The 16,829-nt window shown below is 61.9% G+C and overlaps 2 protein-coding genes across 2 annotated transcripts; one reads left to right on the top strand and one right to left on the bottom strand.

Moving 5' to 3' along the window:
- The first annotated feature begins 466 nt into the window (after positions 1-466).
- LOC136323807 (endoplasmic reticulum mannosyl-oligosaccharide 1,2-alpha-mannosidase-like) lies at positions 467-12,409 on the top strand. Its single transcript, XM_066255657.1, has 13 exons — positions 467-704; positions 1,353-1,461; positions 2,099-2,214; positions 4,315-4,469; positions 4,753-4,862; positions 5,931-6,116; positions 6,743-6,891; positions 7,256-7,444; positions 8,979-9,169; positions 9,764-9,884; positions 10,444-10,641; positions 10,717-10,848; positions 11,506-12,409. Exons 1-13 carry the CDS (start codon positions 594-596, stop codon positions 11,707-11,709), a joined length of 1,971 nt encoding a protein of 656 aa, XP_066111754.1. The 5' UTR covers positions 467-593; the 3' UTR covers positions 11,710-12,409.
- An 848-nt stretch (positions 12,410-13,257) lies between these two features.
- Positions 13,258-16,817, bottom strand: DPP7 (dipeptidyl peptidase 7). Its single transcript, XM_066255651.1, has 13 exons — positions 16,672-16,817; positions 16,485-16,598; positions 16,257-16,396; positions 15,999-16,162; positions 15,660-15,795; positions 15,483-15,564; positions 15,191-15,357; positions 14,946-15,006; positions 14,547-14,665; positions 14,302-14,458; positions 14,129-14,193; positions 13,718-13,788; positions 13,258-13,589 (listed from the first exon to the last, which is right to left on the bottom strand). Exons 1-13 carry the CDS (start codon positions 16,754-16,756, stop codon positions 13,433-13,435), a joined length of 1,518 nt encoding a protein of 505 aa, XP_066111748.1. The 5' UTR covers positions 16,757-16,817; the 3' UTR covers positions 13,258-13,432.
- Between the last annotated feature and the right edge of the window lie 12 nt (positions 16,818-16,829).

Raw genomic sequence — 16,829 nt, 5'->3', positions numbered from 1 at the left:
CCACACGGAGAAGCACGCGCACGGCCAAGTAGGGGTCCCGCAGCACCCTCTGAAGACCAGCGGCCCCGACAGAAACTCGCAGTGACCGTGACGGGTCCAGGAGGCCGCCCCGTCCAGAACCCCTTCCTCCAGTAGGCGCAGCCGAGCCGGGGGTGCAATGATAGGGAAGCGCAAGGACACAGCGCCCCAAACAGCAGCCCAGTACGCCCCTTTCGCAGAGCTATGCCCAGACTCGGGCAAGATGTGCGCAGGCGCGGGACTGAACCAGTGTATGTGTGTGTGTTGGGGGGGAGCAAGGTCACCACGCAGGCGCGGGAGCGAGAAGACGCAGGTGCCGTGAAACGTAAAGCCGCTCACAGGAGCCTCGAAGTCGAGCGCACGCGCGGTGGCGGTATGAGGGAGCGGCGCACGCGCAGTGGTGGTATGAGGGCGTGGCGCACGCGCATTGGCGGCGAAAACGATGGGCGGAGTATTGCCGGACCTGCGATGGCTGCCCGTGGGTGTCCGAAAAACAGAGCATCTGGCTCTTCCCATCACTGGGCCTCTTGACACCGCCAGTGGGCGGCGTCCCCCGGGCCCCCTTCGCCGCTGTCATGTATCCGCCGGTGCCGCCCGCGCCGCATCGGGACTTTATCTCGGTGACGCTGAGCCTTGATCAGAGCGACGACAGCAGCAAAACCCGACGGCGCCGCTCGTGCTGGCGGGTGAGGGTCGGTCCGGCGGGCCCCGTGGTCGCCGTCCCGCTCGCCGTCCTGGGCCGGAGGCGCAGACGCTTGTGCTGGGCAGGGGCTCTTGCCCCGGCTGCACCGTGCGCGAGCCGGGCTCCTCGGAGTAGGCGGGTGAGGGCGCGGGGCGGGGCCGACGCACCCCAGCGGGTCCCCGGGCCGTCTCCACCTCGAACGGAAACCTGGCTCCCGGATGAGTTCTCCTCCCCGGTGCTGGGAGCATGAACTCGGTCAGTTGAACCCCCGGTGCGTTCCCAGTGGTCTCAGGCCGCGGGGCATACACACTCCGCATCTGGGCAGGTGCAGGTCTGGCGGGGCCTGCGCCCAAAACACTACACGTTGCCTGGTCTTTCTCCATTGAGAAAGACTATTCATGCACTGGACAGAAGTGGACAATAGAGCCACTTTCATCCTCCTCGTACCTGTCCCAGTGCAGACTGTCACCTGCATGCAGTATGAGCCCAGCCTGTCACCCGCTGCAAGGGAACTGCCCCCATCCCCACCCCCGTTCAAAAACAATAGAACCGCACAGGGACCTTCATTGTCCTCGCTGAGTTTGTCACAGAGGAAGAGGTTTCCGATTGTGTTATTTTCAGTAAAAAGTGTCGCTGTCCGCCCCTCCCGTAGAAATGGAAGCAATTGTCGAGATTACAGCGGAATGTGATTCTCTTTGTGCTGGCGTTTCTGCTGCTCTGTGGCCTCCTGTCCTACATCAGCATGGCTGACCAGTGGAAAGGTATCCGTGAGCGCCGCAGACAGCCGAGGGTTGACCGGGCGGCAGCGATCTGGCCAGCCGGCTTGAACAGCTCCAGCAGCCATAAAGGGCAAGGAGTGGGCAAGAAATCCAGATAAAAAGGAGTGCAGAGTGCTCTCAGCTCCCCTTGCTAGAACGCGGTTGTTCACGTGACGTCCTCTGACTCTTCCTGCGAGTCAGCTGTGGGGCTGGCGCCTGTCCTCTGCCCTGAGGCTGAATGCTTAGGGCATTCCGTGGTTCTCATAACACACACTACCCTGTGTCTGGAGAGGACCAGCAGAGAGCTGGTGAGGATGTAGAGGATCCTCTGAAATTCTCTGAGCTTGCTGATTATAGGAGGAAAGCAGACAGGCTGCCGCAGGTCACCACGTGTCCTTCCTGATGTGGAAACACGAACGCGAAGTAGTTGAGGTTGTGGGTTGGGGATGAGAACTAAGCTGGCCAAGTGCTTCAAGAAGGCTCGGTTCTCTCTGGCCATTCTTGAATGCACTTTGGTGACTTCCCGAGGCCTCGACATCCTTTGTTAAGGAAAGTACCCTGCCTGGGCGTCTTCTGTGAAGCAAGGTTAATGTTCTCTAGGCCCGGCTGCACACTGAGTTAAATAGGTTTTCTTGTTTAGCCCCGAATGGCAGGTCAGTGGAGGAGCAGAAGGTGAGGCCAGCAAACCCGCCCGTCTTGCCAGCTCCTAGGAATGCAGATGCTGACCCAGGAAAAGGCCCGGGACTGTCACCTCAGGTAGGTTCAGTGAGCTTTGGGTGGGGCTGTAACCCAGCTCAGTTCCAGAAGCGTCAGAAGAGTTTGTAAATTCAAACCGACTGCGAAGAATGCTTCTTCTTGCCACCTGTTCTGTGTTTCAATCTCACTTCTCCTGGGTTGGCTGGACGACATCTGGGGAAGGAAGGAAGAATATATTTTTTTGTTTTCAGTTCTACACCTGCTGGGCTCTGGTTCTGGGACACCCCAACCCTTACAATTGGGGCGGAGAGCAGGGAGAGGGGACTTGGACATGAGGAGGCAGTCAGAAAACCAGAAATGAACCCCTTGGAGACAAGTGGTTCCAAGAAGATAGCCTATGAGGACACAGACACTGTGCACCTGGGGTCACGCTCTGTCAGCAGTCAGGGAGAAGAGGCGGGGCCAGGTGTGGCCTCACACCCTGCAGCACTGTCCCCGGGACAGATGGGAGGTTGCTCTCACCCTCTCCAGGACCTGTGGGCAGAAGAGCACATCTCCTCCCCGTTAAAGCAGACAAGCTTTCCTGTCACTCCTCTCAGCCGTTCTTTGCTCGTGGACCGTCAAACTAAGAAAGCAGAATATGACAAGTCTCCCCTGAAAGACACGCCCCCACGCTGTGACCCCTGCAGTCCAGGAGAGGCCTGGGTGGCAGGGGTGTATGTCGTCATCCCTTTGGGGCTAGAATCTGGGAGGATGCTTGGGCTTGTCTCTTGTTCAGACTAGAGCCCTGTCCTCGAGACCTGTGGGTTTCACTCAGCTGCTCTGATTCTCTCAGCCTGGGGGGGCCCATTCTGAGTCATCTGAGTCTTCATGACGAGAGTGCATTCACAGCTGATGTGGGTATATGTTGAAAACCCAGTCCTGGCCGGTGGCTCAGTGGATAGAGCATCAGCCTGGCGTATGGACGTCCAAGTTCGATTCCTGGCCTGGGCACACAAGAGAAACGACCATCTATCTGCTTTTCTCCCCTTTCCTCTCCCCCTTCTCTTCCCCTTCCCTCCTCTCCCGCAGCCAGTGGCTTGACAGGTTCGAGGGTGGCCCCGGATGCTGAGGATGCCTCAGTTGGTCCACAGACTAACAATAGCTCAGTACTCAAGCGTTGGCCCCAGATGGGGTTGCTGGGTGGATCCTGGTGGGAGTCTGTGTCACTATCTCCCCTTCTTTTGCCAAAAAAAAAAAAAAGCTGAGATTCTGTGATTGGAGCATGGGCCTCTGTCCTGTTCTTGGAGGTGTCTCTGGCCACAGCCATTGTGGAGGACTGCTGTCCTCAGTACCGCACCTGGGTCTCCACAGCTGATCACTGGACCTGGCGTCTTTACCACACATGCTGAGGATGAAGTGGGAGGCCTGGGGCTGGCCTGCTACAGGGATCTCTCAGCTCCATTTACAGGACGTGCCTCTGACCCCCCCCCTTTTTTTTTTGTATTTTTGTATTTTCTGAAGTTGGAAATGGGGAGGCAGACAGACTCCCGTATGTGCCCGACCGGGATCCACCCGGCATGCCCACCAGGGGGCGATGCTCTGCCCATCTGGGGTGTCGCTCTGTTGCATCCAGAGCCACTCTAGCGCCTGAGGCAGAGGCCATAGAGCCAACCCCAGCGCCCGGGCCATCTTTGCTCCAATGGAGTCTCGGCTGCAGGAGGAGAAGAGAGAGACAGAGAGGAAGGAGAGGGGGAGGGGTGGAGAAGCAGATGGGTGCTTCTCCTGTGTGCCCTGGCTGGGAATCAAACCCTGGACTTCCGCATGCTAGGCCGATGCTCTACCACTGAGCCAACCGGCCAGGGCACCTCTGACCCTTTTGTATGACTCTTAGCCCCCTAGGGTCAGTGAGAGCTGGAGATGTCCTGGGCCTGGGCTCAGCCCCCTCCCAAAGCAGCATTAGCACACGATTGGCAGAGTCTCACCTGGGTCAGGCAGGGCCAGGAGATGGCATGTGGAAGGTGCTCCCCCCAAATCTGAACGTCACAGTGAAAGCACAAATAAGTACGTTCGTACACAGCGCTCCTGGGGTTGGGTCTCACGAGGGGTCCCCAGTGGAAACAGAACGGCAGCTCGTAGGTAGCTGAATTCTCTTCATAAGCATCTCTTACGTTTTCCTAGAAGCCTCAAAGGCATGCCCGGCGGGGGCCCCCCAACCTGCAGATCAGAGCCCCCAGTAAAGACTCAGAGGACAGAAGGCAGGATGACACCAAGAGGAGGGAAGAGGCGTTGAACGAGGCTCACCAGGAAGAAAACCCACAGAGGACGGTCGTCAGGTACCGGGAGCAGCAGACATGGGTCCGAACGCACAGAAAATCAGCCACTGCATCTGGTGTTTCTTCCCTGATAAACAGAAAGAGAACCAGCATGTGGCTGGCTTATCTGCCTCTTGAAGCAGACACCTTAACGCCCATCCTGAGAGCCGGCCCCGTGTGGGGGTGGGGTGACTGCGTTCTCCTGGGTGCCTGGCGTGGGGGCAAGGCTGAGCCCAGCTGGGCAGCCACCACGGGCGCCTGCGTCCCTGCCCCTGCACTGCTGATGGCAGCTCTCTCCCTGAAGCTGGCGAGGAGCAATGATAGAGCCGGAGCAGGGCACCGAAGTCCCTTCCAGGAAGGCAGAGGCCCCCACCAGGCCTCCCTCTCAGGCCCCCAGGATGCAGGACCAACGAGGTAAGGCCCCACCTGGCGTCCTGATGGAGGGGGGAGGACGTGTGGATACCCAGGTAAGCGCCCAGGGCATGGAGTGCCGTGCTGGTGTCCCTTTGAGGTTGGTGCCAGGTCTTTGGGGTCACACATTCTTTGGAGATTTGGGAGCAACTCGTGGCTCCTTTACCCCGTTGTCCGCGTCCAGGGCTGTGGCCACAGGGTACGTGTGTGGGAGGCTCATTTTCCTGTTCGTGTCTGGTCCAAGGGGGGCCTGGTGATGTGGATACACAGCTGCCCATGGCCTCTCTCTGGGCCCGAGGGGCTCGGGAGGCTGGGTGGGTCCCCACACGCGGACATCAGTATTTGGGGACGTGCTGGGCACTGGCACTTCTGTGAGGGGGTGAAGGAGTTCGTGGCCACCGCTGGCGGCTGGGCCTGTGGGGACACAGGGATCATGTGGCCTGGAGAAGGACTGGCAGAGCCCTGGGCACCACAAGGGGAGGCCTCCAGCCCCACAGAAGAGGACACCTGGTGTGAAGCCAGGGACACGTTCTCATGGATGCGGTCTCCTGCTCGTTTGGTGAGAACTCCCAGGTACCTTGTGGGACCTGCAGACAGGCTGCAAAAAGACCAAGATGTGTCTGCCCCACGGGCTCTCCTCTGGGAAGATGCCAGGTGTGGGCTCATGAAAGACGAGGTGGTCTGGCCCTTGTCACCAGCACCTGTCACAGTTGATACTCTCCACCCTAGGTGTTACTGCTCTGTGGCCTGAAATGTCTGTTCACCGAGTGCTCCCTGTGGCCCCAGAGGGTGCCTGCCAGGCCCTGGGGGAGCGGATGGGACTGGGCCAGGGGCACAAGTCTAAGCCCTCATGTGGGGTCCCCCCAGGCCTCGCCACCTCAACAGCTGTGTCCAGCTCTGAGGGTCTGATCTCTGGCACTGTGCCCAGAACTTCATGCTGTCCACTGCTGCTCTGGGGCACTGGATGGGCAGTGTCCCCCAGGTCATCAGTGTCCCTGCTTGAGGGCCACGGAAGGGCTCTGTCCTCCCTGGTCAGGTCCGGGTCCCCTTGACCCAATCCCCTCCCCGCAGGTCCCCCTAACGAGCGCCAGAAGGCCGTGATCGATGCCTTCCGCCACGCGTGGACCGGATACCGCAAGTACGCCTGGGGCCACGACGAGCTGAAGCCTGTGTCCAGGTCCTTCAGCGAGTGGTTCGGCCTCGGCCTCACGCTCATCGACTCCCTGGACACCATGTGGATTCTGGGTCTGAAGAAAGGTACGTGTCGCTCTCCAGCACACAGCCAACCTCGCGTGTGTGACGTGAGCAAGTGAGCTCGCTTTGCCCCGGGTCCCCACCTGCTGTGTCCACTGACATGGACTTTCTCTCTCTGGGTGACAGGAGTGGACGTGCGGGTCATGGGCACTTCCTCTGAGCGGGCCCCTGCAGAGAGCCCAGCATGCAGCCAGGGTGGACATCCTGGGGCATTGCCAGCCTGGGTTTCTCTCGCAGTCAGGGGGTGGCCCTGTAGTGGGAGGTCGTACATGTTCGGATGTAGCTGCTGCCAGCACCTGGCATCTGTCCCTAAGGTCCACCTTGTGCCACACAGCTAGGGGCCAGCTGGGATGCGGCATCACAGCTGTTTCTGAATTGACGTTTTCTGGAAAGGCTGTGACGGCCACCGAGTTCCTCCCGTGGGCTTTGTGCCGTGGCCTCTGCTGTCGGCCACTGGAGCTCCCAGTTGCACGCTGGCCTGCTCATGTTCAGACTTGAACACTCAGGGTTCATGCCTTTGCACCCTCAGGATAAAGACAGGAGATTGTACATGGCCTCAGAGTGAAAGGTCCTGGGGACACACTGAACCTGTGAGCGTGTCTTCTACCCTCTCCCGTTTCATGTCCTAGAATTTGGAGAAGCTAGAAGGTGGGTGTCCAAGAACCTAAAGTTTCAGAAAGATGTGGACGTCAACCTGTTTGAGAGCACCATCCGGATCCTGGGGGGCCTTCTGAGCGCCTACCACCTGTCTGGAGACAGGCTGTTCCTGCAGAGAGCTGTGAGTTTCCTGGTGCAGGGGCCTCCCCCTTGCGGACCTGGGTCTCGAGTGTTTGCCCAGCTTTTCCTGTGCTCCAGGGATTCTGGGGTGGGGGCGGGGTTTCCACTCCCTCCTTTCTGGTTCTTTTTTTTTCTGGTATGAGCTAAGCCGAGCAGCACGGCCTGTCCCCCTAAAGCCCCAGGGACATTGTTCAGAGCTCACGAGGCCAGCTCCCTCTGCTCCCGTGGAGGGCTGCGGCCTTGTGAAGCCCACGGGCTCACACTCGTCCTCGTAGTTGGATGGAGGTGGGTGACGGGTCTGCGCCACGCAAGGCAGACGTGGTCTCTCGTGGTAGCATGGCCTCCCTCTGCGTGTGTTGTATCAGGAAGATTTTGGGAATCGGCTGATGCCTGCGTTCCAAACGCCCTCCAAAATTCCATACTCGGACGTGAACATTGGCACTGGCGTGGCCCACCCACCATGGTGGACATCAGACAGCACGGTGGCCGAGGTGACCAGCATCCAGCTAGAGTTCCGGGAGCTCTCTCGTCTCACAGGAGTTAAGAAGTTTCAGGTACGGGGCACCTGGTGTCCGGTGGGGTCTGGCTTGCAGCAGCGGGAGCCAGTCCTGTGGAAGAAGTTTCAGGTACGGGCACCTGGGGTCTGGTGGTTCAGGTACGGGCACCTGGGGTCTGGTGGTTCAGGCACGGGCACCTGGGGTCTGGTGGTTCAGGCACGGGCACCTGGGGTCTGGTGGTTCAGGCACGGGCACCTGGGGTCTGGTGGTTCAGGCACGGGCACCTGGGGTCTGGTGGTTCAGGCACGGGCACCTGGGGTCTGGTGGTTCAGGCACGGGGCACCTGGTGTCCGGTGGGGTCTGGCTTGCAGCAACGAGAGCCCGTCCTGTGGACACGGACCTTGGGCCACGAGGCTGCTGTCTTTCTTCGTTAGAGTCCCGTTTTCTTTCTTTTTTCTTTTTTTTTTAAGATTTTATTTATTGATTTTACAGACAGAGCAGAGAAAGGGGCCGGAAACAAGAAGAACCAACTCATGGTTGCTTCACTTTAGTTGTTCATTGATTACTTATCACACACGCCCTGACCGGGCTAGCCTGGGGTTTGGAGCTGGCAACCTCAGCATTCTAGGTCGAAGCTCTCTTCACTGCGCCACCACAGGCCAGGCCAGTCTCGTTTTCCCATTGATGCTGAGGCTCAGACCTGCGAGGCCTTCACTGGCCAGTGGGCCTCTGCTCGGGCCCTGCCCATGCAGCTTGTGTCCTTAGGGCCCTGCCAGAGCTGGTGGCGTGTCATGCAGGGCTCTGGTGGCCCTGGGCCCTTCTGGCTGCATGTCCTGGGCCCCCTGGGTGCAGCGTGCCCGGGGCCTTCTATTGCAGCTCTGGGGGGTTGGTTGTGCCATGGCCCTGCAGTGGCATGGGGATGGGCCCCTGTGCTCACACCGACGATGAGAGTCACGGTATTTGTGTTGTTGACGTGGCACAAACACCTATGTTCGGTCGTTTCCCCCTGAGATGTCCTCAGTGCCCATGTGTGGCCAGGTCTTGGCAGTCCTTGGAGGTCGGAGAGCAATAAGGCAGCTTTATCTCAGAGGAAGTTATCCATCAAGGATGGGTGAGCATGTTGGGTAGAGGCACAAGTGAATGGTGCTGCCCAGGCGAGTCTGAGCTTAGAGGAACAGGCTCGTTGGGTCTTGAAGGCTGAATAGGAGTTCACCAGGTAGATGAGAGGAATCCAGGACAGTTGATTGTTACCAGCTACCCTGGGGTCAGGGGCAGACAGAAGCAGGAGCAGACAGCCATGCCAGGGCAGGAGGTCCTGAGCACTGTGGTTGTGGGCTCAGACACAGCCCCCTGCAGTGCAGGCTGAGGCCTGCCCAGAGGACAAGGTCAGCCCTGTTGTCAGGGCCTGTGGTGTCTGCTGGCCCCTAGATGGCCGCCTCTCTGGACAGACTGGACTGCTGTGGGGCGTGGGCCGCCCAGGGGCCGGGGGCACCACCTTCTTGCTGCTCCAGGAATGGCCCGGGCAGGGGGGTGCTCGCAGCTCCCGGCCACTCCGCACCCCAGCTGACCGGCCCTCTCCCCGTCTGCCCAGGAGGCTGCGGAGGAGGTGACGCGGAGGGTCCACTCCCTGTCGGGGAAGAAGGACGGGCTGGTGCCCATGTTCATCAACACGCACAGCGGCCTCTTCACCCACGTGGGCGTGTTCACCTTGGGCGCCAGGGCCGACAGCTACTACGAGTACCTGCTGAAGCAGTGGATCCAGGGCGGGAAGCAGGACACGCGGTGAGGCCGCCTCTGCCGCCCGTCCCAGCTCCGGTCGGGGCCCCTCGTGGGAACGTGGTTCCTCTCAGCACAGCCACTGTGCCGGGCAGGAGGCCAGGCCGGCCACAGGGCCTGGTGCTGAGCCGCAGTTGGGGTCTGGCTGCAGGACCCCAGCTCCCTCCCGGCCGAGGAGGCAGGGCTGTGCTGCTCCGTCCTCAGGAGGAGGCACCAGGGCACCTCCCTCCACGTGTCACTTGGGTGCTTAACATGACACTCCCACTCACGGACAGCACCCCTACACAGCGTGGGAGCCCCGTGAGGAACCTGGAACGGCCCGCCATCTCCTGTTTGGGGTGATGGGACCGGGGCCCTGAGGGGTGCAGCTCCAGGCTGACACCAAGTGCAGGGATGAGGCCGTCGGCATTGGGGAGTCGCCTCCCAGGGCCTCTGGGGCTGGTTGGGAAGCAGAAGGTTCCCACCGCCCTGGCACCGTGGGCTGACCCACCACAGGCCACCACCCCGGGCTGCGCTGTGCCAGGCCTCATGGCTGTGCGCGTGTAGATGATGCCCAGGGTTCCGCGTGGCTCTGAGCGAACAGGACCCGGTGGTTCGCAGGTTGCTGGAGGACTACCTGGAAGCTGTCGAGGGGATCAAGAAGCACCTGCTGCGTAAATCTGAGCCCAGCAAGCTCACCTTCGTGGGGGAGCTTACCCACGGCCGCTTTAGCGCCAAGATGGTGAGCACCTGCGTGGTCCAGGTGGGGCCTGGGGGCTTGGGGCCCACCCCCTTGTCCTCATCACCTGGGGCTCCAAATCTCGACCAGGAGAGAACAGGGAAGTTGCGGGCGAGGAGTGTGAGGTGTCACAGGTGGGCTGCATGGCCTGGCTGTCCCATGATGGCTGGGCAGGGGTGACCCCACTCCCCATGATGGCTGGGCAGGGTGACCCCATCCCCACCCCCGGCTGCATGGCCTGGCTGTCCCATGATGGCTGGGCAGGGGTGACCCCGCTCCCCACCCCCGCCCTCGCCCTGCCGCTGGTGCTCCATTACAGTCTGTGGGCTGGGGCGGGACGGGGTCAGGCTTGCTCCCCGGGAGGCAGGTGTTCTCCCACCACTCCGTCCTCTGCCCACGCTGAGCCCCCGGCGCTTGCCCTGGGTGTCTGTCACCTGTCCTGCTTCTGCCATTGTGGAGGCTGAGGCTGCCCGGGGGTGTGGGAGGCTGGAGCAGCACTGGACCCAGGCTGACCCCATGCAGCCGCTGGCTCCGCAGTGGTGAGGGGACCCTTCAATTTCAGGACCACCTGGTGTGCTTCCTGCCAGGGACGCTGGCCCTGGGCACCCATCATGGCCTGCCTGCTGACCACATGACGCTGGCCCAAGAACTCATGGACACCTGCTACCAGATGAACAGGCAGATGGAGACAGGGCTGAGCCCCGAGATCGCCCACTTCAACCTGTACGCACAGAAGGATCAGAAGGACGTGCAGGTCAAGGTGAGTAGGGCGGGGATAGGGTCAGAGCTGGGGTCAGGGCGCTCTGTGGGCCTCACGCCGTTCCTCTGTCCCCAGCCGGCCGACAGGCACAACCTGCTGCGTCCCGAGACGGTGGAGAGTCTGTTCTACCTGCACCGGCTCACGGGGGACGGCAAGTACCAGGACTGGGGCTGGGAGATCCTCCGGAGCTTCAACACCTACACGCGGGTGAGCTGCTGGCCGGTCCCCTCCCAGGGTGGCCGCACGGTGAGGGGCAGGCTTGCTGTGGCTTCTGGGATGACCTGCCCCTTCCTAGGTATGACCCAGAGTCTTAGGGCCTGAGTGTTGCTTCATCCTGTCTCGAGGGACCAGCCAGTTGGGGTGGGGTGGGTCCCTACAGTGTCCCAAGGAGCACAGAGCATGTCCCTCCTGGATCCTGCGTGTGGCGTGGTCATTGCTGCTCTAGCAGGACAAGCACGGACCACTGCTCCCCACTGTCCTCAGGCCCAGCTGCCATGGCTCAGAGAAGGTCACACCCTGCCCAGGGCCCACCACCTGCTGGGCAGACCTAAGACTTGACCTTAGCCCTGTGGTGTGGGAAGCTGTGGGTTCTGAACCTGTCTGTCGGGTGGCCTCAGGACCTTTGCAGCACCTCCGTGGAGTTCTGGAGGCAGGACTTCCCATCATTCACTTGAGGGCAGCTGGCATTTCTGGGGAAGCCAGACCCCTGTAGGCCTCAGTGCCCTCCACCCAGGCCCTGTGTGCTGTGGGGAGGAAGGGGGCGTTTGGGGTCCCTCTGGCTGGCGGCACTTAGGAGGACTGAGCCTGGGTGTAAGAAGCGGGCTGTGCTCACAGCGCTGACGCCGTGGCTGCGGCTCTCTGCAGGTCCCCTCAGGTGGCTACTCTTCCATCAGCAATGTCCAGGATCCCCAAAACCCCCAGCCCAGGGACAAGATGGAGAGCTTCTTCCTGGGCGAGACTCTCAAGTACCTGTACCTGCTCTTCTCTGATGACCGGGACCTGGTCAGCCTGGACACCTACGTGTTCAACACCGAGGCTCACCCCCTGCCCATCTGGGCCCCTGCTTAGGGTGGACGACTCCGTGTGGGCGCTGCCCGGGGTCTGTCACTTCCTGTGTTTGAGGGCACCTGTCAGCAGGACCTCTGCCCTGGGTAGGCCCGCCCTCCTTGGCTCTTGGCCGTGTGGTGTCCACCAGCTGGCTGGATGTGCTCCGGGCCAAGCTGATGACAGAGGCAGTAGGCAGCTGTGCCACGACGTCTCAGGTTCATGCGGTGCTGGGGGCGGCCGCCGGGCAGCAGCTGTTCTGCCCCTGGCTGTGCACTCCTTGTCTGGGGTCCATTGGGACATCGTTAAGGACAAGGAGCAAGAACCAGTGCTGTGATTGGGGAGGGTCCGGTCCATCACGGGGGGCCTTCCTTCTTCCCGAGATATCTCAAATCATAACTTACATTCCTGAATTCTGAATGTCCTGCTGGACAAGGATGGGCTTCCTGGGGGTCCCAAGCCTCTGGTCACCTTCTGGGGCCACTGTGGGTCCCCAGGCCCTATGTTGTGTTCACAGGCAAGAGCCGAGGGGACACCAGGCGCAGCTCTGCCTCGCTGGTCTCGGGGTGTCTGTGACCCCGGGGGACAGGGCTCCTGGCTGGCTGTGCGGTTTACGTGTTGGACTCAGGGATCCTGCAGGGTCTGGTGGGCAGGTGGCAAGGCGTGCTGCTCCCACCTCAGTGGGATGGACCTTCAGTCTGGATAAAGTGGATTGGCTGTGGCACCTCCATGTTCATGCAGTCTGCTTCCCGACACCTGGGTGGGACTGGGGGCGAGTGGGCTGGTCACCCTCACACTGTCCACTGAAGTTAGGATCCTGTGGTCACCCGCTCTGTACGTAGCTCTGGCACGTGAGGTGTCTGCACCTCAGGGTGGGGGCCACCTCTGCCCCTCCAGCAGCATTCACCCCTTAGGACTGACCCAGGGCAGTTTCCACAGAGAAGACAAACCTGGCCTTGTCCTGGGTCCCCTGCCCCCCAGGACATAGTGACCTCCTGGGACAGGCCCCACTCTGCCCTCATCATTTCCAGAAAGTCCACTTCCCCCAGGAGCCAGGGCCACTTCTGCTGAGGTCTGGGCTCTCCAGGCCAGGCTGGGCCCCCTGCAGGTCCCCGCATTCTCCCTTGGTGGTCCCCAGGCTGCCCTCAACTCACAAGCCTGGCTCCCAACCCTGCACATCCTGTGCTTACAGAGGCGTGGACCCTCTCTCTGAAGTGGCCTCTTTTCCCAGCCCAGGTGGCTGCTGGCTGTGCCCCCCCCCCTTACCCAGAGCCCTCAGAACTGGAGGGCATTTGGTGCTCTGATGGGAGTTCAACCATCTGCCAGGAGATGGGGCCTGAGGCAGCCTCTGCCCAATGCCCAGGGCCCCCAAAGAGGGACTAGGAGGGAGTGGTAGGGGCAGAGCCACAGGAGCCCTTTAGCAGGGCTCCCTGGGGGACAAGCTCGCAGTGACAAGTTGGTGACATTTGAAAGATGGGGCAGAGAAGGGAGGTGGGAGTCACTTGGGCAGCCTCTGGTTTTGGGTGTCATGATTCAGCTGGCCCCCACCTGTCACCCCTAAACAGCAACCCAAGAGTTGAGGACTGTTTTATTAAGTGTGGCTGATCATGGAGATTGGGCAGTACGTTCACCATGTCCATTCCCTCCTCGTGGGGTTTGGCTGGGCCACCACGTTGGTTTAGCCCCTCCCTTGGGCAAGGCCCTGCCCTGGAGTCACTTGGACTGCACCCCTTAGTCCTCTCTGGTCTTAGCTGGAGAAGCTCCCCTCAGCCTCAGAGACGCCACTGTGCCGTGCCCGCGACATCTGCAGCCCCCGCCTGGCCTCCGCAACCCATTGGCGGATGAGCGTGGCCTCCAGCTTGCGTGCCTCCTGGACGGACGTGGGGTCTGCTGGGTGGGATCCTCTGAAGAGCAGGCAGGGGACAGGGCACTCAGCAGGAAGGCCAACCCGGGCCTCCCAGGACTCCTAGCCAGGTCCCACTGTGGGCCCAGGCCAGGCCAGGTGCAGCACCCTCCCAAGGCAGGACCGCACCTGAGGTCTAGGTGGTGTGCTCCCCCGTGGATGGTGATGGCAAGGACTGAATCACTCAGGTTCCTCCGGATCTGTGTCAGAGACGATGTCACATGTGTGGTGCAAGCTCTGGGACAGTTGGCCCCCAGCCCTCCCAATACAGCCTGCCTGTTCCCACCATGCGGTGCAGCTAGAGCAGCAACTCGAGGCGACTGCATAGCCTTGATATGTCTGATCAGAGAGAGGGGGTGAGCCAGAGGCCAGGTCCCACCAAGTTAGAAAAAGAACCAGGAGGGGAGAAGAGGGAGTAAGGGGGTACAGACCTAGGTGTGGCCAATGGCACAGGCAAAGGGGACTCCGTGGGAAGATTCTGCAAATCCACTAGGGTCCCTGCACAGGACAGTTAGGCCTGATGAGGCCCCTGGAACTCACCCCGCCCCCTGCCCAGGGGTCCAGGTCACCGTTGGAGAAAATGATGTTGCTGGCTGCTTTGAGGTCTGAAAAGGACAGAGCAAGTGGTGGGGGACAGGGCAGCTCAGACCCCAGCTTGGCTGGCTCAGTGAGTATGGGGGTAAAAAGGATGCCCGCTCCCTCCCGAACCTCACCAGCTCCCCCGAAATTGGTATGCAGCCAGTCCTTCCGGGGCCACACGCCCCACGTGTCCAGGCAGTACTGCTGGCGGAGCTCCTCGGTGAAGGGCAGCTCGGGGAAGAGGTCCGTCACGTTGTTGCTGGAGAACGCCAGGTTGATCTCAGTGCAAGCCTGTGGGACACCCCAGGTTGCGGTCAAGCCAGTGAGGCGGGCACCTCATTCAGCACCCCACCCCCGCAGTTTCAGGACTCCCCCATACCTGGTAGTCCCAGGCCTTGGCACTGGGGCCCGAGCCACAGCCCGTGGGGTCTGCACAGGACTGGTACTGCAGGTAGATGTCATAACAGGGCTCCATGCCCGAAGAGTTGTACACCAGCCCTGGGGGAGAGGGTTGCTGAGGCCAGGTGCCTGGACACCCGCCCTGGCCACTCAGAGGGGTCCTGCCGGCATCCCGGCTGTGGGGTCTCATGTGCCCAGGAGAAATGAGGTCCCTAGGTCTATACCAGCAGCTCCTGCCCAGGCTGGGCCAAGAAGGAGATGGCCACTTCCTAACCTAAAATGATGTGGAAGTGTCCTGGGCCCTGAGGTCCCCAGGGTCCCCACGCCTACACAGTCCCCTCCTCTTGGCACCAGGCCCAGGGCTGAGGAAAGGACGCACCTGCCAGTGCTCGGAGGCCTTGGATCCTCTGGCTCTCACTCAGCAGCCGGGCACAGGCCACCTAGTCGTGGGGGAGGGGCAGCAGAGCACCTCAGCAGAAGACACCCCCCTGTGGCCCGCAGCCCCTTCCCAGCTCACCCTTCCCTGGCCCCAGGCTTCAGAGTAGACGCATAGCACTTGGGCTGCCTGGCACTGACCACCCTGGGCAACTAGGCCCTCCCTCTTCTGTGGGAGCAGGTGCTTGCCTTGACGGGGTTGGCAGGCAGGTGCCCCATGAAGTCGGTGGGGTACGGGTAGTCCATCATGGCCAGCACCGTGAAGGCATTCCGGGTGAACCCAAAGAGCTGGACCAGGTCCTTCCAGCCTGAGAGAGGTTGGCAGGTGCCGAACTCCTGGCTGACCGTGAGGTATGCTGCCAGGAGGGGGCGGGACAAGGCCTTTAAGGGCAGCTGGCACAGGCCAGGGAGTGTTGCCGAGGTGAGGGAGGGGTGGGAGAAGCTGGGGTGCAGGCAGCAGGGGTGGGTGTGGCCTCCTCACCTCCCTGCAGGAACAAGTCCTTGATCTGCCGGAAGGCATCCCGCACACCCTGGGCACACTTGGGACCCTGGCCCTCAAAGTCCTGGAGAAAGGAGAGGTTGTGGCTGCAACCAGGGTGTGTCTGGATCCCCCACCCCGACCCCCCGGGGCCCCTGAGCCCCCCGCTCGCTAGCTCACCGCAGAGACGTCCCGAAAAAACTGGTAGGAGTCGCCAAGGCCTGCTACTGACGCTACAGGTGCGCTGGCCGCCAGCGCTCCGGCCACCAAGTGGGGGTACTTCATTCTCATGTAGGCGCTGAGCATACCTCCGTAGCTGGTGGGGGGCGGGCACAGGGACGGCTGTGGTCCTGCCCACCCAGCGTCGGGGATGCACCCAGCACTGCTCCCTTCCCCTCCTCAGACCCCCCGCCTCCCCCTAGGACCTCGAGGAGGAAAGGTCTAAGACCCACAGAAACGTCAGCCCTGGGGCTGGGTGCCCATTCGACCCCCGGAGAGACAGGAGCCGGGAGGACCCACCTCCCGCCAAAGACGACGGCCGGGGCGTCCTGGGCCCCGAAGTCCTGCCGTAGCCACTGGAGCAGCCTGGCAAAGTCAGCCAGGGCCTGCTCCACGGTCAGCAGCTCCATGTGCCCGCGCTGCGTGGACTGCTGGCCAAACGGGAGCGACTTCCCGTAGTACCGCTGCGGGCGACAAGGGTGGCGCTGACCCCGCCCCCCGCCGCCCGCAGGGCCGCCCCCGCCCCGCCCCGGCCCGCAGCGGGGACCCGGCACCCACGTGCTCCGCGAAGACGACCAGGGCTCCCTGCTGCGCCGCCAGCTCCAGGATGAACCCCGAGTTGTTGGCGAAGCCCCACACATCCCCCTCGTTGCCCGTGTAGAAGAACAGGGGCCCCTCGCTCTTTGTCCAGAACCTCTCTGCGGGGGGGAGGGGGGCGGCAGGAAAGGGGTGGGGTGAGGGTGGGACAGGCCTCCCCGGGCTGGGGGTCCCTCGGGTCGCCCTCACCTGACACCAGGTATCGCTGCAGGAAGGTCTTGTTGCTGAACCTCTCGAAGTTGAAATGGTCCAGAAGCTGCTCGAAGTAGCTCTCGCGGAAGTTGGGGTCCAGGCCTCTGTGGACTGGAGGGCGCGATGCTCACTCAGCAGGGGCGGCCCCAGGCGGTGGCGGGGACACCCGCGGGCCCCCACTTACCCTGGGCATCCAGGCAGTGCAGCCCCAGCGCCAGTAGCAGCAGGGCCAGAGCCCAGGGCCCAGTCGGCGGGGGCTGGGGGCTCATATCTGTTTAGCCGGGTGAGCTGGTCACATGACCGGCGGGGACACCCTCACGTGGTGGCAGGGGCGGGGCTGGG

Source organism: Saccopteryx bilineata, chromosome 2 (assembly GCF_036850765.1).
Source record: "Saccopteryx bilineata isolate mSacBil1 chromosome 2, mSacBil1_pri_phased_curated, whole genome shotgun sequence".
Lineage (NCBI taxonomy): Eukaryota > Metazoa > Chordata > Mammalia > Chiroptera > Emballonuridae > Saccopteryx > Saccopteryx bilineata.
This window is presented reverse-complemented; position numbering and strand designations above follow the sequence as displayed.

Bases quoted from the DNA above. Each gene is read 5' to 3' on its own strand.
- LOC136323807 (XM_066255657.1), top strand. From the start codon at position 594: ATGTATCCGCCGGTGCCGCCCGCGCCGCATCGGGACTTTATCTCGGTG. The intron at 6,892-7,255 runs GTGAGTTTCCTG...GTGTTGTATCAG, and splicing joins GGCTGTTCCTGCAGAGAGCT to GAAGATTTTGGGAATCGGCT. The intron at 10,642-10,716 runs GTGAGTAGGGCG...CTCTGTCCCCAG, and splicing joins AGAAGGACGTGCAGGTCAAG to CCGGCCGACAGGCACAACCT.
- DPP7 (XM_066255651.1), bottom strand. From the start codon at position 16,756: ATGAGCCCCCAGCCCCCGCCGACTGGGCCCTGGGCTCTGGCCCTGCTG. The intron at 16,397-16,484 runs GTGAGGGCGACC...TCCCCCCCGCAG, and splicing joins GCAGCGATACCTGGTGTCAG to AGAGGTTCTGGACAAAGAGC. The intron at 14,194-14,301 runs GTGAGGTTCGGG...TGTCCTTTTCAG, and splicing joins TACCAATTTCGGGGGAGCTG to ACCTCAAAGCAGCCAGCAAC.